General features: G+C 32.8%; 9 protein-coding genes and 2 pseudogenes across 11 annotated transcripts, besides 3 other annotated features; 8 read left to right on the top strand and 3 right to left on the bottom strand.

Annotated features, from left to right (window-relative positions):
- Positions 1 to 724: 724 nt before the first annotated feature.
- TVAGG3_0529020 (tetratricopeptide repeat domain domain-containing protein) lies at positions 725 to 2,106 on the top strand (the record flags this gene model as incomplete). Its single annotated transcript, XM_001583958.1, has 1 exon — positions 911 to 1,939. One exon carries the CDS (start codon positions 911 to 913, stop codon positions 1,937 to 1,939), a length of 1,029 nt encoding a protein of 342 aa, XP_001584008.1.
- A 1,334-nt stretch (positions 2,107 to 3,440) lies between these two features.
- Positions 3,441 to 4,100: a mobile genetic element.
- Positions 4,101 to 4,382: 282 nt separating this feature from the next.
- TVAGG3_0529000 (spectrin binding) lies at positions 4,383 to 5,294 on the top strand (the record flags this gene model as incomplete). Its single annotated transcript, XM_001583957.1, has 1 exon — positions 4,420 to 5,097. The coding sequence occupies one exon, from the start codon at positions 4,420 to 4,422 to the stop codon at positions 5,095 to 5,097; it is 678 nt and encodes a 225-aa protein (XP_001584007.1).
- Positions 5,295 to 5,631: 337 nt separating this feature from the next.
- TVAGG3_0528990 (phosphoprotein phosphatase protein) lies at positions 5,632 to 6,705 on the top strand (the record flags this gene model as incomplete). The annotated part of the gene is made up of 1 exon (XM_001583956.1): positions 5,632 to 6,624. The coding sequence occupies one exon, from the start codon at positions 5,632 to 5,634 to the stop codon at positions 6,622 to 6,624; it is 993 nt and encodes a 330-aa protein (XP_001584006.1).
- Positions 6,706 to 7,033: 328 nt separating this feature from the next.
- On the top strand, positions 7,034 to 8,533 carry TVAGG3_0528980 (serine-type endopeptidase protein; the record flags this gene model as incomplete). The annotated part of the gene is made up of 1 exon (XM_001583955.1): positions 7,034 to 8,533. One exon carries the CDS (start codon positions 7,034 to 7,036, stop codon positions 8,531 to 8,533), a length of 1,500 nt encoding a protein of 499 aa, XP_001584005.1.
- A 387-nt stretch (positions 8,534 to 8,920) lies between these two features.
- On the bottom strand, positions 8,921 to 10,822 carry TVAGG3_0528970 (uncharacterized protein; the record flags this gene model as incomplete). The annotated part of the gene is made up of 1 exon (XM_001583953.2): positions 8,927 to 10,807. One exon carries the CDS (start codon positions 10,805 to 10,807, stop codon positions 8,927 to 8,929), a length of 1,881 nt encoding a protein of 626 aa, XP_001584003.2.
- Positions 10,823 to 11,323: 501 nt separating this feature from the next.
- TVAGG3_0528960 (structural constituent of ribosome) lies at positions 11,324 to 12,081 on the top strand (the record flags this gene model as incomplete). The annotated part of the gene is made up of 1 exon (XM_001583952.2): positions 11,408 to 11,977. One exon carries the CDS (start codon positions 11,408 to 11,410, stop codon positions 11,975 to 11,977), a length of 570 nt encoding a protein of 189 aa, XP_001584002.1.
- Positions 12,082 to 13,008: 927 nt separating this feature from the next.
- On the top strand, positions 13,009 to 13,245 carry TVAGG3_0528950 (N-acetylmuramoyl-l-alanine amidase family; the record flags this gene model as incomplete). The annotated part of the gene is made up of 1 exon (XM_001583951.1): positions 13,009 to 13,245. One exon carries the CDS (start codon positions 13,009 to 13,011, stop codon positions 13,243 to 13,245), a length of 237 nt encoding a protein of 78 aa, XP_001584001.1.
- A 29-nt stretch (positions 13,246 to 13,274) lies between these two features.
- Positions 13,275 to 13,490, bottom strand: TVAGG3_0528940 (uncharacterized protein; the record flags this gene model as incomplete). The annotated part of the gene is made up of 1 exon (XM_001583950.1): positions 13,275 to 13,490. The coding sequence occupies one exon, from the start codon at positions 13,488 to 13,490 to the stop codon at positions 13,275 to 13,277; it is 216 nt and encodes a 71-aa protein (XP_001584000.1).
- Positions 13,491 to 14,213: 723 nt separating this feature from the next.
- Positions 14,214 to 15,516: a mobile genetic element.
- TVAGG3_0528920 lies at positions 14,294 to 15,420 on the bottom strand (annotated as a pseudogene). Its single transcript has one exon. A coding segment is annotated over exon 1 (1,127 nt).
- Positions 15,517 to 15,627: 111 nt separating the features above from the next.
- On the top strand, positions 15,628 to 16,336 carry TVAGG3_0528900 (uncharacterized protein; the record flags this gene model as incomplete). The annotated part of the gene is made up of 1 exon (XM_051237539.1): positions 15,628 to 16,336. A coding segment is annotated over one exon (709 nt), but the record flags the coding sequence as incomplete, so codon positions are not given.
- A 319-nt stretch (positions 16,337 to 16,655) lies between these two features.
- Positions 16,656 to 18,792: part of a mobile genetic element that runs on past the window's edge.
- TVAGG3_0528890 lies at positions 17,396 to 18,209 on the top strand (annotated as a pseudogene). The gene has a single exon. A coding segment is annotated over exon 1 (814 nt).

The raw sequence follows: 18,792 nt of genomic DNA, 5'->3' as shown, positions 1-18,792 counted from the left end.
GAATGAGTTTCGCTTACGTTTAGAATTTAATGATTTATATGATTTTTTCGTTCACAGAAGAGTCATTGATATCCAATATCAAAAAAACAGCAAAGACACACCATAATAAATGATATTGAAGCTAAATATTACATATTTCAACATATCTAAAAAATTATTATAAGATTAGATCTCATGCAATGCCGAGCAGTTTCCTAAAGCATAATTACTTATTTATACAGAATCAATTATATAATATTCACATTGCAAATTATATACATTCTCACGAAGCAACATGAAATAGACCGTCCGAATTTGAATTCAAATAGAGATCTACTTCAAAAGGATTTCTTACAATATGTAATCTCGATGTTGATCACTGGAATACAAGGGATGCACGTAATTTACAAATTGTTGCAAAAATAGTAGTGCAACAAAAATTTTATTTTTAGCTTGTCACTTGATATATAACAATTGCAAAAACTCAATCAAAAATAGGATTTGAACAACTTTTTAAAATTGTGAGAAAAATTCTATCAGCACATTCTATTCAATTTTAAAGTATTTCTTTCATATTCCAATCGATTATTCAATATTTGCCAATCACAAATTTTAGTTCAAAATTCAAAAAATCCCTAATTTTAATTTCAGATGAAATCTCGCAAAAATAACATTGTTTTAACCATATAAATATATATTTTATATATTGTATAGTGATTTTTTAATATTTTTATGAGTAAAATCGAGAGTGAGGAAATGTGGACTACAAAAAACAATAGAAATGAATAGTTTACATGGGAATTCAATACTTACAAGTATTCAATGTCACTTTTGTGCTCGAGATTTTGACTCTAGTATAATCCCATCCATTCACAATTTTTGTTAGAATTTTTTTGATTAGGCGGAAAATTTTTAAAATCTTATAATTTAAATGCTAAAACCTCAATATCATGAGATGTACGAGTGGAATTACACAGACAGAGAAAATGATTGCATAATAGAATTTCATTTTCCTGGAACATTTAATCCAGATTGTGTAGAATCCAAGCTCAATAACAATAAAACAGCGTTAATGGTTTCCTTTGCAGGAAATCCTCCAATAGTATGCGGAGCATTATTCGGAACTGCATCCGGAATCGAAATTTCTTTAAAAGAACAAACATATTCCATTGTAATTACAAAGAATCAAAATGAAAAATGGCCAATTCTTATCAAAATGGTCCATCCTGATTACCAAACAATTGACCCAAAGTCAGCCTTTATTTGTTACCAAGAATTATGTTCACTTCCTGATGACAAAACCAGCCAAAATCTAGCCATTCAATTTCTCGAAAAAAGCGCGAATGCTGGCTACTTAAATGCTTTGCAAATTCTTGGGCAAATCTATCTCAATACAGAAGATCATTATGCTGAAGGAGCAGTATTATTAAAACACGGTGCAGACAAATATAAAGATCCCATCTGCTGTTATCATATTGGTCTTGTCTGTGTATCACATATTGATGAAATTGACGCAGGAATTCAATACCTTACTCGTTCCGCAGAAGGAGGATACGGAATGGCTAATTTCACACTTGGCCAAATTTATTCTCCTATCTCAAATATTAAATACGAGCATAAAGATGGCGCAAAGGCTATGCAATATTTCAAATCTGTTCCTGAAGAAAATATCACTCCAGCCCTTCTCACTGAAATGGCTCAATTTTACGAACAAGGAATAGGTGTAGAAAAGGACGAAAAGAAAGCTGAAGAGCTTCGAGGAAAAGCTAACGAAATGATACAAAAAATGTTAGAAACTGCAAAAGCAAACCATCAAATTCTATCAGCTGATGATCAACAAGACATTTCGAAACAGAATACACCAAAAACTTCTACATCTCAAACAATTTTTATGGTTGGAGCAATTTCTGCTTTCGTTGCTGGCTTTGGATACATGGTTTATAGAAGATTCACTAAGTAATGTAAGAATTTCTTAGATACAATTCCTTTCTTTTCAATTTACATTATATTTGTATTAATTTTTAATAAAGTGTTTGTTTACTCTCTAATTAAGGGTTTCGTTTTGCTAAAATTGTCACTTTTATAGCATATTTGTTTTTGGATGTTTTGCGAAACCAAAAAAAAAACTATGATATACAATGTGTGTGTAAAGAAAATACTTTATTTACTAGTTAAAAAATCATTTGGTATTGATCAAGTTATTTTTTCTGGATAAGATATTATATGGATAATTGGATAGAAAATACAATTATATAATCTTGTACCTGGTTTAATTAAGCTAATTGTCATCAGAAACTTGTAATTTTTATGAATTTCAGATTTTCTTTTCATTACTGCTTTTCTTAATAGGTCAAGTTCTTATTTACGTTATAAAGTATGATATTTACAAATATCAAGTTATCATGTTTTTTGAGAAATTATGAGAAACAAACAAAAATGAAAAAGATAGGAATAGCAATGAATAGTGATGTGGGTATAGAAAATGTAAGAGATATGAATGCAAAGCAATCAGTATTTAGGATATTGACCATAGATTTCGAAAAAAAAATGCTGCATATTGAGCGAAAACTATGATTATATTATAAGGCTGTCATTTAAAGCATAATGAAACTATTCCCTTTTCATTTTAATCGAATAAGATAGTAAAGATTTTTGAATTAGCTAGAAACTGATGAGATGTTTTCACAAATCAGATTTTTAATCTCTATAATGCATAATTCACTCAATATCTCAATTTTGATATTGCGAGATATTTTTGCTATCGGTTTCGCAATTTTGACACAATAGCAAGAGGGTTCTATAAGCATTATTATCAACGTAGAATCTGAATATCATAATCAGAAAATGTCGCAAATCTGACATTTACCCGACCAAATAGCAAAAATAATTGAATACTTTTCGCAAAAACTTTAAAAAATCGATAAAAATATGAAATATAGATATTAAAGAGACTTTTTATATAATATTCATAAAGATTTTCCAAAAATATGATACCGCAAAATTAAAAAAGTGACGTCTTGAGTGGAGTCAAAGGTCGAAATTGCTAGCTAAATGTTTTTTTAGCGAAATTGCGTATTGTACGTTTTTTTCGCAAAACGAAACCCTTACTCTAATTTTATATAATTCAAGGAAGGCAATTAAATTTAATTGAGTTCTTCAAATTCAGACTCCCACTCAATTTTTTTTTCTGATCGCAAAATAATAACTATTCAATCAATTTATGTTTCCTCCTAAGATATTTATATAGCCAGATCGAAGTACCTTAACTATATCATAAATCGAGAGATCTCTCAAAATTCAGAGGGTGAGGATATTGTTGGATATTTTAATTGTAATGCATGAAAATTCGGTTCAATTCATTTTTGACACTTTACATATATCATATTGCAAAAAAGTTTTTAAAATATGATGTATGAATAAGAGTATGATTGGTATAGATTTGGGTTGTATAAATGTGATTGAACAATTGTTAATGGAAAGTTCAAAAACTTGGGTGCAATCAGTTCTGATTGCACCCAAGTTTTTGAACTTTGTATAAGGAATTGTTGGCTATGATGTACTGATCATGAATCAGTACATCATAGCCAACAATTCTTCCCAAACAGCGGGAAAACTTTGTCTGAATAGTTTAACATCCAGACAAAGTTTCCCGCTGTTTGCGAAGGAATGGAAGGGTAAGAGGTATACATTATGAATATATACCTCTTACCCTTCCATTCCCTCGAGAAAGTTCAAAAACTTGGGTGCAATCAGTTCTGATTGCACCCAAGTTTTTGAACTTTGTATAAGGAATTGTTGGCTATGATGCACTGATCATGAATCAGTACATCATAGCCAACAATTCCTTCCCAAACAACCCGAAATTTGTCTGAATAGTTTAACATTCAGACAAAGTTTCCCGCTGTTTGCGAAGGAATGGAAGGGTAAGAGGTATACATTATGAATATATACCTCTTACCCTTCCATTCCCTCGAGAAAGTTCAAAAACTTGGGTGCAATCAGTTCTGATTGCACCCAAGTTTTTGAACTTTGTATAAGGAATTGTTGGCTATGATGTACTGATCATGAATCAGTACATCATAGCCAACAATTCCTTCCCAAACAACCCGAAATTTGTCTGATTCCACACTAATTTTATTAATTTATCTAAACTTTTATCCTCGTCTACAATTTAATCATCAATAATTATCTCTTGTTCTATTTCACTATTATATATATATATATTTATATGATTTGATTTAAAAAAAATAAATAAATAAATTAATAAATCATTTACTCAAATATATCAAAAGTTTTATTTTTATATATAAAGATAACTACTTTTAAAAAAAAATACCCTATATATTTTTGCCATGTAAACTTGTCACTTTTGTCAGAAGTGAAGTGAACCGAATTTTCATGCACAACAGTTGGATATTTTAATGTTGCTTCATTTCAAAAATGAACCAGGGTATTACTTCGAATTCCGAATACATCGCAGCTTATAAGCTTATACTCAAAGACAAAGAAGCAACAATCAATCATTCGAATGATATTGTTGAAGTTTACAATTTTCTTGCTGACCTTTCTGAGAATGGAAATCACGAAATGATGGCGAAAGCTTGTGAAGATGGACTTTGGAAAAAGGAATCAAACGATACATTTAATATACTTCATCTTGCATGTCGCAATGGAATTTTTCAACTCGTTAATTCTCTTATACTCTGTGGCTGTGATAAAGAATCACAAACTAAATATGGATACACTCCACTCATTATTGCATCATGCTTTGGTAAACTTGAAATTGTTAAATATCTTATCTCTATTGGAGCTGATAAAGAAGCAAAGGATAAATATGGATACACTCCACTCATTATTGCATCAGGAAATGGTCATCTTGAAGTTGTTAAATATCTTATCTCTATTGGAGCTGATAAAGAAGCACGCAATAATGATGAATATACTCCGCTCAATTGTGCATCGATTAAGGGTCATGAGGAAATTGTCAAATATCTTATCTCTGTTGGAGCTAATAAAGAAGCAAAGTATTATGAAAGAAAAACTGCACTTACAGTGGTCAAAGATAATGTGAGAAACTATTTATCTTCATGGATCAAAAACACCTTGGATTCAATTTAAAAACCACTGTTTAGTATATGTAATAAAGGTCAGTTAGTTATTGGCATCTTTCAGTAATAATTTCATGAAAAATGTTTCTCTAGTACAGCACTGTTTAACTCTGAGCGAACAATAAAATTTCATATTTTATATTTTAGTGACTCTCTGATAAGATAATAAATGAGCAATTTACACAATTCTCTTGAAATGATTTTTTTTGAATTCTAACAATTGTAGACCGGAAATGAATCATGGAAAATTATTAAACGTATAATCCCTAATGTACTTAACTCTGCAAATGAAAAAGGAAATCTCAACTTGATCACATCTCTCATCGATTGCAAAATCAATAAAAACATGAAGGATTAACCTGGTGAAACATCACTCAATATTGCATCATGTTAGAGAATTCTTGAAGTTGTTAAATATCTTATCTCTGATGGAACTAAATATATCATTTATATAGAGAATTTTATATCAAATTTTATATTAAATTTCAATGATAACTATAAAGGCCGATAGAAAATTTTATAGTGTCACTTTTACGGGCCTATTATGAAAGAAGCAAGAGCAGCCTCAGATGAACTTATTAATCTGCTTACAAGAAGCAAGGGAGTACCTCCAAAACTCCCAAATCAAACAATTTTAACAGTTTTACACGCATCAAAAGAATTATTTGAAAAAGAACCCAATATTTTAGATCTAAGAACACCAATCAATGTTGTTGGTGACATCCATGGCCAATTTCCTGACTTAATGACCATATTTCAAGACGGAGAATTCCCACCTAATTCAAGATATTTATTTTTAGGTGATTACGTTGACAGAGGTACGCAATCACTAGAAGTAATATGTCTTCTTCTAGCTCTAAAAGTTCGGTATCCAAATCACATGTTCCTTTTGCGAGGAAATCACGAAACAAAAGAAATGACCGAAGAATACGGATTTGCTGTAGAATGCAGCTCAAAGCAAAACAAAGCTACATACTCCGAGTTTATATCTGTTTTTGATACCTTACCATTAGCCGCAATTATTAATAATTCTTATTTTTGCGTTCACGGCGGATTGACACCAGATCTTCACGAGCTTTCACAGATACGAGCATTACCACGCCCTACACAAATACAGGAGCACGGATTCCTTGCAGATCTCGTTTGGTCAGATCCAGACAGAGATTTCGAAGAATTCGCTCCAAGTGAACGCGGATTAACAGTTAAATGGGGTTTTAAACCTGCACAGCAGTTCATGGAAGCAAATAACCTGACTAAAATCATCAGAGCGCATCAAATGGCTGAAGAAGGAATTGAATATCCTTTTTCACCGGAAAACTCAGTAATTACGGTGTTTTCAGCACCATGGTATGCTGGAGAGTTCAAAAATAAAGGTGGATTCCTTAAAATAGATAAAAATAACAACATTGAACCAATAATTATAAATCATAACGATAAAGCTCCTCCAGTGACATTTGCACAGCCTACACAGAACAAGAATGAGGGAAAGGGAAGAGGCAAAGGCGGAAAAGATGGTAAGAAAGGAAAAAGAAAATAATTTAATTTTAATTTTGTTAAAATCATTAAATTTGTTGTTAAAAATTGTGTGTATACATTTATTTATTGACTCTGCTTTTTAAAATACTCCAACCACAAAGGTTCAACGAAAATTTTCTCCATCACTCTTAAATTTTCTAAGATATAAATATTTTATATTTCAGACTAAGTAGAACACTTCTATCAATTATTTTGTTAATGATCGGCAATTTTTTCTGAAGTATTTCAATTTTTCAGATGGCTTACGATGAAATTGTTATCAATTACATCGATCCTTACATTCCTACTATTAGTATTTTTTATTATTCCGTTATGTACCAATTACATTTAACTATTAAAGCCAAAACTCTTATTAAACTCTCAAATTTGAAAACATGTAAAAAATTCCCTTAAAAATAGTTTTAAAATTAATGCTTCCAATACTCTTTTTAACAGCGTTTTCTATCAATTATTCTAGGTATTCTCGAGAGTCAACTGTTGTTTTGTCCTCTAAAACATGGAGTTCGAGCGGAACATACCAAGCAGTTTTGTATCCAGGAACGTATACCTTCACTGCTAAAGGAGCCTCAGGAGGAATATATAATTCTGGTTCCTCACCAGGTGAAGATCCTGGACTAGGGGCACATATAACTGGTATTTATAATTATGAGGGACAAAGTGCCTTAACATTTGAAATTATTGTAGGAGGTGATGGGCAAAAAGGAACTGCTGGATATTCAAATGGTGGTTCTGCTGGCACTTATACAGGAAAATCAGGATTAACAACAAATTCTGGCGCTGGTGGTGGGTCAAGCGGTATTTATCTGGATAGCTCGCCAATTATTGTTGCAGCAGGAGGATCAGGATCTGTAAATGTAGTTCGCGGTGCTCCTGGTGGATGTGGTAATAACGTATATCATATTATTTGGAATTCTGGCTATTATGAAGAAGAAGTTATTACTGATTCAGCAAGTGTAGTTGATTGCTCTGGATCTGGGAAAGATGGAACAAGCGGAACATTCCCGGGGAGCGGTGGAGGAGGGGGTATTTTGTGTGGCAAAGGTGGCTCAGGACAATCAAGCATTTCAGCAAGCTTGGTTGGTTATGGAGGAAAATCTTATATGCCTTCGGGGTTTACGTGTACCCCTGGCCATAAAACCACGGAAAATAGTTATGTGACAATAACTCCATATTCTTGCACGTCTCCATGCCAAATTTGCTACACTAACTCCACTTGTACAAAATGCAATGATGGTTACAAATTATACAAAGGAAGTTGCGTTACAAGCTGCCCATATGGCACTGATACTGATGGAAATTGTGTCGTTTGTCCAACAGGCTGCTCAAGTTGCTCCAGTTCTACACAATGTACAAGCTGCTCTTCAGGATACTATCTTTACGAAAGCTCATGCCTTACATCATGCCCATTAGGCTTTTACGCCTCAGGATCAATTTGTCAAAGTTGTGATTCTTCATGTACTGCCTGCACTAGTTCCACAGTTTGTTCAGCTTGTGCCTCTGGTAAAAAATTCTACAAAAATCAATGCTTAAGTAATCACCCTGATGGTACATATAAAAGTAACTCAAATTGCATTGAATGTTCATCAAACTGTCTACTATGCATGGATTCAACAACATGTAGCAAATGTGAATCAGGATTTTATTTATATAATAGTTCTTGTCATTCTAGTTGTCCTTCAGGAACTTATGCATCAAACTCTTCTTGCGAGAATTGCCCAGATCATTGCACTTCATGCGAAATCACAAAATCTCTTAAATGCACCAAATGTGAAGATAAATATCACTTATTTTCAAGAAGATGTATCAATGAAACATTATATAATCAATTAAATAGTCCCGAACTTGATATACATTTGCTTAATTATGGAGTCAATAGAAGAAAAGTTGGAACAAAAGAACGTTTCGTTTGATAATTTATTGGCTTTTATGGCAAAACCACGAATTTTGATTTCTGATAGAAATATTATCCATATAAAAGATGCATCAGACAATATGAGGAATATCATGTAGTCTAACATGCAACTGTTGATAATCCACATTCTAAAAATAGCAAACTTGGAAGAGGATATTTAATATTAATTCCATTTTTGTTAAATCTAATTATAAAAATATCAAATTAGTTTTTAGAAAATCATTCATATTTTTTCGAATTTTGATAACGATCAAAACCATTTACTCGGAATACTTTATAAAATAAACTATCTCTTAATAAGTCAATTTAAGATTAATCTCATCATATTCTCTAGAGTAAAAAAACAAAAATAATTCCAATTTTATTAATATACTTAAATTTATTACAAAATTCATTTTCTTCCACCTTTTCCTTTTGGCAGATCCGCTTTGTTGAACTGTGTTTCGATGTGATTCTTTCTTGCCTGGAATGTTTGTGTTGGCATAGCTCTCTTTGTCTGTGTCAATATTGGTTCTGCAGCTCTCTTTATTCTTGCTAATGAGTCCTTCATGTAGTTCTCGTAGTCATTGATTCTATTTGCCGTTTCTGTCTTGATTCCGCTAACCATCTCTTCGAAGATTGCTGCAACTTTCTTCTTATCAGAAAGATGATCCAAAACTTCCTTGGGAGCGTTCTGGACGCAATCAGCGACCTTCTGGAATCCATTATCTATTGGCAAATTAGAGATAATCTCCTTGAGATCATTGACTTTCGCGCCTTGTCCTTTCTGAACAAGTTCAGCTGCTTTTCTTCTGAGTAACTCGTAATGGATGTCGTCGATGAATTTCATGAGAACTTGTGGTGGATTCTCAGTGAAATCAGGGACATTTGAAGGTGTCTCTTTCGGTGTGAATGCGCAAACTTGGTTCGTGTATTCGTTCTGTTCTGTAATCTGGTTCAAATATGCACGTCCAAAGAGTTCTGTCAAGCGGAATAATCCTGCGCCTGCTTTCCATGTCCTTCTGAATTCTTCCCTCATTCTGAGATGCTCGTCGTAAAGCTCTTGGTAATGCTGTGCGAGTTTCTGAGATTTCTCTTTCATCTCATCGCGTTCTGCAGTGACTTGTTCGAGCATTTCTGTGAGAATCTGTTTGGAGGATTCGGCGCTTTCGCTTTGTTCCTGTAAAGCGTGGATTTCAGTAAGCAAACGCTCGTTGAGAGAATGGAGTTTCTCTATTCTTTGCTTGCCTGTTTCCGTGGCCAATCTTTCTGCATTCTTTCGGAGAGTCAATTCTGATCTCAAACGCTGAGTTTTCTCTTTGAGAGCGGCGTACTGGTTGTCTGCTTGAATGAGCTGCATCTCTATGGAATCTGCTGCTGCTCCTGCCGCTTCTGGATCTGTTAAAGCGGTCATTGTTGCTGGCTCATCAGTATTCAACGGTTTTTGTGTGAGAGGAGGTAATGGTTCACTGAATTTGAGGGTAGGACAGACAATGAGCTGGTTAAGGAGCTCTGTTTCATCAGGTAATCTTGAGATTGAATCTTCGGATTTCTTCTGAGCTTCAGCTACAGCGCCGCGGACAACGGCAAGCTCGTTTTGTAGTGCAACAAGGAATGCTCTGAGTGTTGCAGGTTCGCATTTTGTAAGACGACGTGGTCTAAGAAGGGATTCTGATGAAAATCTGATTCTTCTGACTTTTAGCTTCTCGTTTTCTTCTTGAAGCATGCGTACTTTATCTAAAAGATTCGAAATAGAACCGAATTGGTCGATAACAACTGAAGCGCATTCAAGGCGTTGTTCAGCTGTTCGAATTCTTTGTTTAAGTGCATCAACAAGCTGACGGAGACGATTTTCACGAAAATCAAGTAAGTCTAAGTAAAGCTGTTGCTGCGATGTTGATGAAGATATTAGAGATTGAAGAGAATCTCGATCTGGAAGTGGACCAATTGCAGAAATATCTCTTTCTAAGGATTCGATCATGTTTTTCAATGAGGCAACATCAGGTCCTGCTTGATAAAATTCGAGTTCTGTTAAAAATGAAACGGAATTTTTGAGTTCTTGGTATTGTTCGTTAACTTTGTTGAAATTTGCTTTAACATCGATAATTGCAGCATCGAGTCTCTCACCTTCGGCAATTGCAGCAGAATAATCAGCTGCATGCTTTTTCATTAATTTTTTAAGTTCATTCAGGAATGAATTTTTTTCACGAACTGAGTTAGAGGCTAAAGCCTTTTGGAATAACATGGAAATTCTCTTTGATTCTGTTGTCGGGGCTGTATCCGCTTGACTCATATTTTTTTACTCCCCTTGAAATTTTAAAAACGGATTTTAGAACGGTTTTTAAGCTTTCTGCAAATAGGATTCCTATCCAATGAGGGTGACTCATACATCAAAGTTTTCCATTGATTTGTATTGCTATTCATCAGATCATGTAGATATCAACTAATTTTACAATCGGACATTGCAAATACTAAAATTAATGTTTAAAACCATATTCTAATTTACTCTTTAGGTTATTCCTTAATAAAATAAAAATATTTTGATTTTAATTGTGAAAGTGTTTGTCCATTAGGTAAACTCATAACCAATTGAAATTCAGTTCGTTCTCGCTCTGCTGGTTAGTCTATCGGATAATACGTCATTATTTGATATGAAATCTTGTTGTTATTCTATAACTGACAAATCCTATATTGCTCATAAAGGATAGAGTGAAAAACAATCGATCATTACTATCAGTAAAAAATGATTAAAATTTTGGGTTTAAAATTTTCAGTGTAGAACAGATTTTTGATGATAAATTTCATCAATACTTAAAGTTAGTGATATTGCTAGTCAGACATTCAAATCTCAAAGAAATTTTGTTGTGACGATAGAGACGGTTGGCCTTTCTCGATGGTAGCTAAGAACAACCAAATTCCAAATGATCACCTTCGTAAATACTGGTATCACCGCGTAAAGACATACTTCGATGATCCAGCTCGCGCTCAACGCCGCCGTAATGCTCGTAACCTTAAGGCCAAGAATATTGCCCCACGTCCAGCTGAGGGACCACTCCGCCCAGTTGTTCGTTGCCCAACAGTTCGTTACAACATGAAGGTTCGCCTTGGTCGTGGTTTCACACCAAAGGAACTTGTTGCTGCCGGATTTGATCCAGCTCTTGCCAGATTCCAAGGCATTGCCGTCGATACTCGCCGTGCTCACTCTAAGGATGCCATGGTCAAGCAGAACGTTGAGCGCCTTGTCGCTTACAAGTCCCGCCTTATCAAGGTCAAGAAGGGCGAGACAGCTGAACAAGTTAACGATGCTGCTCTCTTCGCTCTTCCAAAGGCACAGAACGAAATCAAGTTCCGTGTTATCAAGGCTGAAGAGGCCAAGAAGGATCTCTTCAAGGAGAAGACAGATAAGCTCAAGGCTTTCCGCGAGGCTAAGAAGGAAAAGGCCGCTGCTAAGCACAAGAAATAAGCTGACAATTCCTCATATTAGCAAATAAATCTGATTTTATAAGACGCATATATAAATCAAGACAAAAAATAACCAAAGAAATTTTATCTACGCTCAAGACTACAAAAATTCTGAAATATATAATTTTCCATTTTTTTTAATAGTAGTATATGAGAGCGGGTCGTGTGACTTTTTTTGTAAACGTAAGAATTCATACAATATTGAACGATTTTGTATCATTTTTTTAACATATGAAGTAAAAAATGTATGATTCTTACGGTTTTTATTCTTACGTTTTTGAATAAATCAAGATTTAAAAATGTTCAAAATTGTAAGACATTTACACTCAACCCATACATAATGAAATATTTTTTATCTTTTATAAAAGAAGCTATATATATATAGATGATGTCAGATATTCCGCGATTAATTAAACATTGTTTAAATCCTGAATGGGTTAAACTTCAATTTAAAAATGAAGATTGTGAATTATTAAATGAATATGAAAGCCAAAATAAGCTAATGAGGTATAAATATAATGATAAAGAATATTTAATTTCATGGAATCAATGAAGTCATAATCAAAGACCTCATAAACGAGAAAAAGAAATTAGAAACTAATGATTATTTGAATTTATGAAATCAATTATTTGATTCATTCTTTCTTCAATCTCTTCTATTCTTTTTGTTAAATCATCTATTTTCATTAATGAGGTGATTCTTGATTGAGGAATAGATTTCAAACTAACCACCCCCTTTATTTTTGAAATTTTGAATCCATCAACTTTAAACATTTTATTCAATTTACACGTTGTCAATTCTTCAAATAATTTTTTATTATTGGTATAATAGTCATTAAATTCTTCAACAGATGAAAAAATTTTTATTTCAGTAATTGGTTTAACAACGTTTATTTTTTGTTGAACATTTCCACTCTCATTTATTTCTTCCTCCTCTGTTTCATTTATTTTTAAAATTGGTTTCATTTATCATTAAATAAAAATTAGAATATAAGTGATGAAATATATTTTTTAATTAATATTAAATCAGAAATGGCGGCAGGATTCTTTAAAAAATTATGGGATGGAATTAAGAAAGCTGCGGGTTGGGTTTATAAAAAGGTTATTAAACCTGTTGCAAACTTTTTGGCACCAGTAGCGAAAACGGCAGGAACTATCATAGGTGGAGTATTAGGTACTAAAGCAGGTAATCCGGCGATGGGAGCACAAGCAGGTAACGCAATTGGTGGAATAGCTGAAGGAATACTTAATAAAATAGGGGGTAGATAGTGGAAAAATAAATTATTTTAAAATTATTTTTATCTTAGTATCGGTTGTAGTCTTTGATAAACTTTTTCTCCTTTATTTAAAATTTCTCTTATTGGGGCAGCTTTTGGTGTTATTGATTCAGCAACGTCACTAATTGCTTCTTTATTCTTAAATATCCAATTTGCTCCCTTCTTCAATGTTTCCCAAACTTTACTCGCTCCTCTTTTTACTTTATCCCACAGTTTCTTAAATATACCTGCAGCCATAGTTAATTATTTCATTAAAATTAAAAATTCATTTCCATCTTTTTAATTTTGATTTTTTATTTATTAATAAATGACGACTAACTATTTAGTGCCAAATACCAAACCGATTAATGGAAATGTGTTTCATTCATTCGAAAAGATAAATGAAATATTCGCAAAGAATGATGGTAGAAGATATTATAGAGAACTTGAAAGTTCATGCTATGACTCTGATACTCCATATTTTGATGATAAACAAACTCATTTAAGAATTACAAATCCAGCTCATGATGTGAACCAATTAGGTGACACATATATTAAACGCAAAGTTAAAGTAACTCTAGTTTCAAATAAAGCTTTCACATGTGATGCCGCTTTTAAATGTATGCGTTTATTCGTTGGTTACAAATCATCAAATCAAAACTTTAAACAATTAGAAGTAGAAACCGAAAGAGGTGATGCCGGTTATCTTCAAATGGATTGCGCCCGTGAATCTTTCGCATTTGCAACATATAAACCAAAATCAGAAAGGAAAGTTAAAAAGTTTGTTCATTCGTTATATAATAATGTTCAAAAATATGATAACTCAGTATGTGGTAAATATATTGACCCTTCAGAAGTTTTTAAGAAAGCAAATGAAGAAGTTGATGTCACTTTTGATATGATTATTCCGGTAAATGATTTGTTAGCATTTCAGGCGTTCGATGATTATCCTAAATCATTTGGTGATATCATTCTTAAATATAGGGTGTCCAAAGGTGTGTTTAGCACAAACCTGAATACTGCGAATAGAAATAAACAAGTTACATATATATAAAGTTTATTTAAATATAATCACCATTGGATTCAATCACGCGTTCGCAGCGATCGATCCAGGCTTGAAAGACACGCTTTAAATCATCATGAGAAAATTGCTCAAATTACTCTCTTACAAAATTTTCAAGATCATCTGGACTCGCGAATTCGCGACCTTCAGCTCTCTTTTTTAGCGTGCCGAATAAATAAAAGTCAGAGGGTGCAATATCAGGTGAATAAATTGGGTTTGGAACAACTTTGACATTGTTTTCCACCAAGTAATTCATTACCTTATGACTTTTGTGAACTCTTGAATTATCAAAATGAATTGCAAACTTTTGTTTTTGTTGTTTGGATTTCTCAAACTCATCAGAATTGATAATTTGAGTAAGAACATTGTCAATTAGATACTGAGCATTCATCGTATTAGGTTTTTGAAGAATATCAATTGCGATGATGCCATTCACGCCCCAAAAAACCGACAACATCATCATTGGTGTGTCAATTTTTTTCTTCGGGAATGTTTGCGGATTTTCATCCTTCGGGATCCACATGATTTTGGCTTCTGTTGCATATTGAAACCAATACTCGTCCCCTGTTACTAAAAAGCGAAACTTCTTGGATTGATATGCACCCAATATAGAGAGGAGCTCTTTCGAAGATTGGACTCTAGATTTTTTTTGAACTGAATTAAGGTTGTGCGGAACCCAACGTGTATACGCTAGTTTGTAGTTCAAATAATTGTGCAGATAATAACTGACTGTTGTATGTGGTATCTTTGTCATCTCCTCTATCCTTCTGAGTGATGCTCTTGGGTCTTCATCTAGCGCTTGAAGAATTGCTTTGATTTTTCTTTGATCCGGCGATTTTTTGTCAATTTTTATGATGGGCGCCTTTTTGTTCATGAAGTGATACATCCTAACATGATACGTTACAGTGGAATAGCTAGGAGCATCCATACCGAAGCATTTTACCAATGTCTCGTAGATTTTTTTACAGTCTTTGCATTTTTTTGCAAGAGCGAGGATGTTTTCTTTATGATTCATTAAAAAAATGAAAAAATCCCGCCAAAATTTCCCGCGAAACCACCTCTTGTCTCAAAATTCATTTTATATCCCGGCATGGCGCCAAAATACAACATACTCATCATATACATATATTCATATTTTTTATTATATATTTATAATCAGCATATATCTTCTTTAATAGTCTCATATAGAGCGCTGTGCTAAACGCACCTTTGGACACCCTATATTATGTTTACAGGGATACTTTAGTATTTTGTCAGGTTGACCCGTTAAGAGTTGCTGATTTACAAAATTACGTTTATGAAAAGATAACTGATGAAAATTATGAAAAGATTATGAATCATGTTTATAAATATGATCGCAAATTCCAACAAATCGGACTTCCTGCCAAATTAATTACAAGCTTAGCCGCTACATCTGCTGACGCAACAGTTGATGACGTTATTATTTCATGCACAAAGATGGATGTTTTAGAGGATAAATGTATTACACCAGGATATGGTTTAATTGAAGAATCAGTTAAAGCAATACCACGTTTATTCAGTAAGGAAGATCCATTCATGATTCCAGCTCAACATATTGACGTTCGTTCACTAAATGGAGGTTGCATCACTCCTGAAGGTATTAGCTCAGATTTCTCATATGCTCTTCATAATGTTACAGATGTTGTGTTAACATTTCCGAAAAATGCAATGCAAAGAACAGTTTTAGAAAATCTAATGCTTCGAGGTCTTCAGGTCACTATAGATTCAAGAAACTTCCCCGATCAAGCGATGACCACAGTGGGTGACATATTCTTTACACGTATGCTTCAAGCTTCTGATTTAGATGGAGTGAATGAATGCACGGAAGAATACGAGGACTCATTAACTAGACCACTGAATGCAGATGATGGCACGCCATCAGCTAGAACATGGAAAGACCAAACTTCATTCTTATGCACTATTCCAGTTCAACGTGATGGAGCGGGTATATTCTTTGATGGATTAGAAACTTTTAACTCACAAGTTACAGTACAAGTGAAAGCTTATCCAATCATTCAGGGTGAAAATGACACTTACTGTTCAAAGGTGACAAATCCTCCTCAGGTTTGGTTTACTAGGACTACATATTGGACATGGACACCGGATGAAGGTTTGAAATATCATTCAACAGGTACACCACCACAGTATAGAAGTTCATATGATGAAATATTGATGAATAGAAATGTTTAAAATTATAAATTTATTTTTGAGTAAATGGATTTAAATTCATCCACCCCTTATGAAGAATTAGCAGGAGTATATAATACATACGTAGATGATATGATTAATGAAGCATTGAGTGATAATAAAATGCTCTATCTAAGGAAAAATTAATGAAAATTCCATATTCTGAATGTTACTTAAATTCAATCACTGCAGCAATTGGTAAACAAAATAAAGGTAAAACATTAACGATATTAAAACAAATTATCATTATTGCTAACACTTCCCCCATTCACATGTGTTAATTTATATCAACCGTTCAGGTTCACCTTCAGATGATACATTTGAATCTTTAAAGCATTTAATCAAAATTCCAATTATTTATTTATCACAAGAAGAAGCAGAAGATTATTTAAAAAACTTTTTAATGTATAAAGAATTATATAATACAATCAAGAAGCAAGGATTAGAGGATAAAATTATTGATAAACAACGGGATGAATTATTTGAAACACTTTCTATTTCAAATTTTGATAGAGAATTTTTGCATTCACTCATTTTTCTAGATGATGCAGTGAAATCAAAACTAATAACAAATGAGAAATCATATTTTAATCAGTTATTAACTCAATGTCGACACATTCAGTGTTCATTCTTTATGGCTGTTCAATATTTCAAAGCATTAAGCACAAACATTAAATCAAATCTATCAACACTTTTCATTTTCAGTGGGTTTAGTCGTCAACAGTTGAACGTTATGCTTTATCAAGTGAATTTACCAATGAGCATTAATGAACTTTACACACAATATCAGCAATTAGGTGAACATGGAAAAATAATAGTTGATTTAAATAAAGGGGTGTTAAATTTGATTAACTTTTTATAATTAATTTTTATTTTTTATTTATAATTAAACATGACAGAAATAGCAAATCTTTTACAGTTCCATTAAAACAAGGGACAAACAAAAGGGGTGCATATAATAGAACTATGAAAGTTCCTGATGGAATGAAAGAATTAGTTCATATTGTTGCTGGTCTTCAAAAAGATGTTAAACAAATGAGAAATGTTTTAACATTACCAGAAGCTCAAGCATATGCCAAACGTCATGGTCCAAATTGGGAAGCACACGAAGCAGACATTACGGGTCCAAATGGAAAACCTGATGGTATAAATGAAGTTTTCGTTACTGATGGTCAAGGTAATATTAAAGTCATAAATGGTTATAAATTAACTGTATCTGATTATCCTAAACGTAAAGCATATAATGAACATTATCCTATGCAATTTGATGAAAATGGAAAAGCTGTTAAACAATACATTGGAGAAGGTGAAAATGGTCCAATTAATTCATACCGTCATAATCCATATTATTATTTCAATGAAGAATTAAATGCTATTGAAGAGGGACCGGATGGATTACCACGATATTCTAACCAGTTTGATGGCCAATATGTAAATATTAGACCCGAAATTTCAGCTAAGAAATTCTTTAAAGTTGCTTTATTCGATCCAGTTTTCGCAAATGTTAAAGATGAACTTAAACAGCAATTCCAACCAATTATAGTAGCAAGAATTGCATCAGGTGCTTTATCTCAAGCATTCAAAGATTTAATTAAGAAACCATTATATCAGCAACGAGGTTTAACTTATGATTTAGTTAAGGAATCAGATAAAAGAAAATTTGAGAAATCAGTTGATTATAAGAATGCAATTAATGAATATATTCGGTCTATTAATTTCGATGAAACAGCTAAAAATCAACTTCATGAACAAATACAGGGATAATAGATTCAAAAGTTCCAGCAAAATAAAAGTTTAAATATATTTTTTTATTCGAATATAAATGAGAAGACGTTTCACTAGTCAAAAGAACACTAACGCAAAAGCAGAGATTACGGTTGGTTATAACGTAAATGATGATAAATCACGAATTATTCAAAATGTTAAAGTTAATGTTAGCCCTGAATTAACAAGGTCAGCAACTCAACCAAATTTATTAACTCGTGACTTACCAAAGAATGAGGAGAATGAAGAAAACCATGAGAATGGAGACCCAATCATTTTATCTGAACCTGGTAAAGAACCCGTTGAAATTCCCACTTATCCAACATACCCAGCACCTCTTTCATCAAATATCGAGAACCCATATAAAATAGACATTAATTTTGAATTAATGAAAATTTACCGTGATATAATAATTAATAATTATGATTCAATAATAAATTTAATTGATCAATCTGGTTTAATTATTTTACCTTATGAATCATTAATTCACATTATCGCCATTCTTTGTGATGTTCAAGATTCAGA

The sequence above is a fragment of the Trichomonas vaginalis genome, chromosome II, assembly GCF_026262505.1.
Source record: "Trichomonas vaginalis G3 chromosome II, whole genome shotgun sequence".
Taxonomy (NCBI): Eukaryota; Parabasalia; order Trichomonadida; family Trichomonadidae; genus Trichomonas; species Trichomonas vaginalis.
This window is presented reverse-complemented; position numbering and strand designations above follow the sequence as displayed.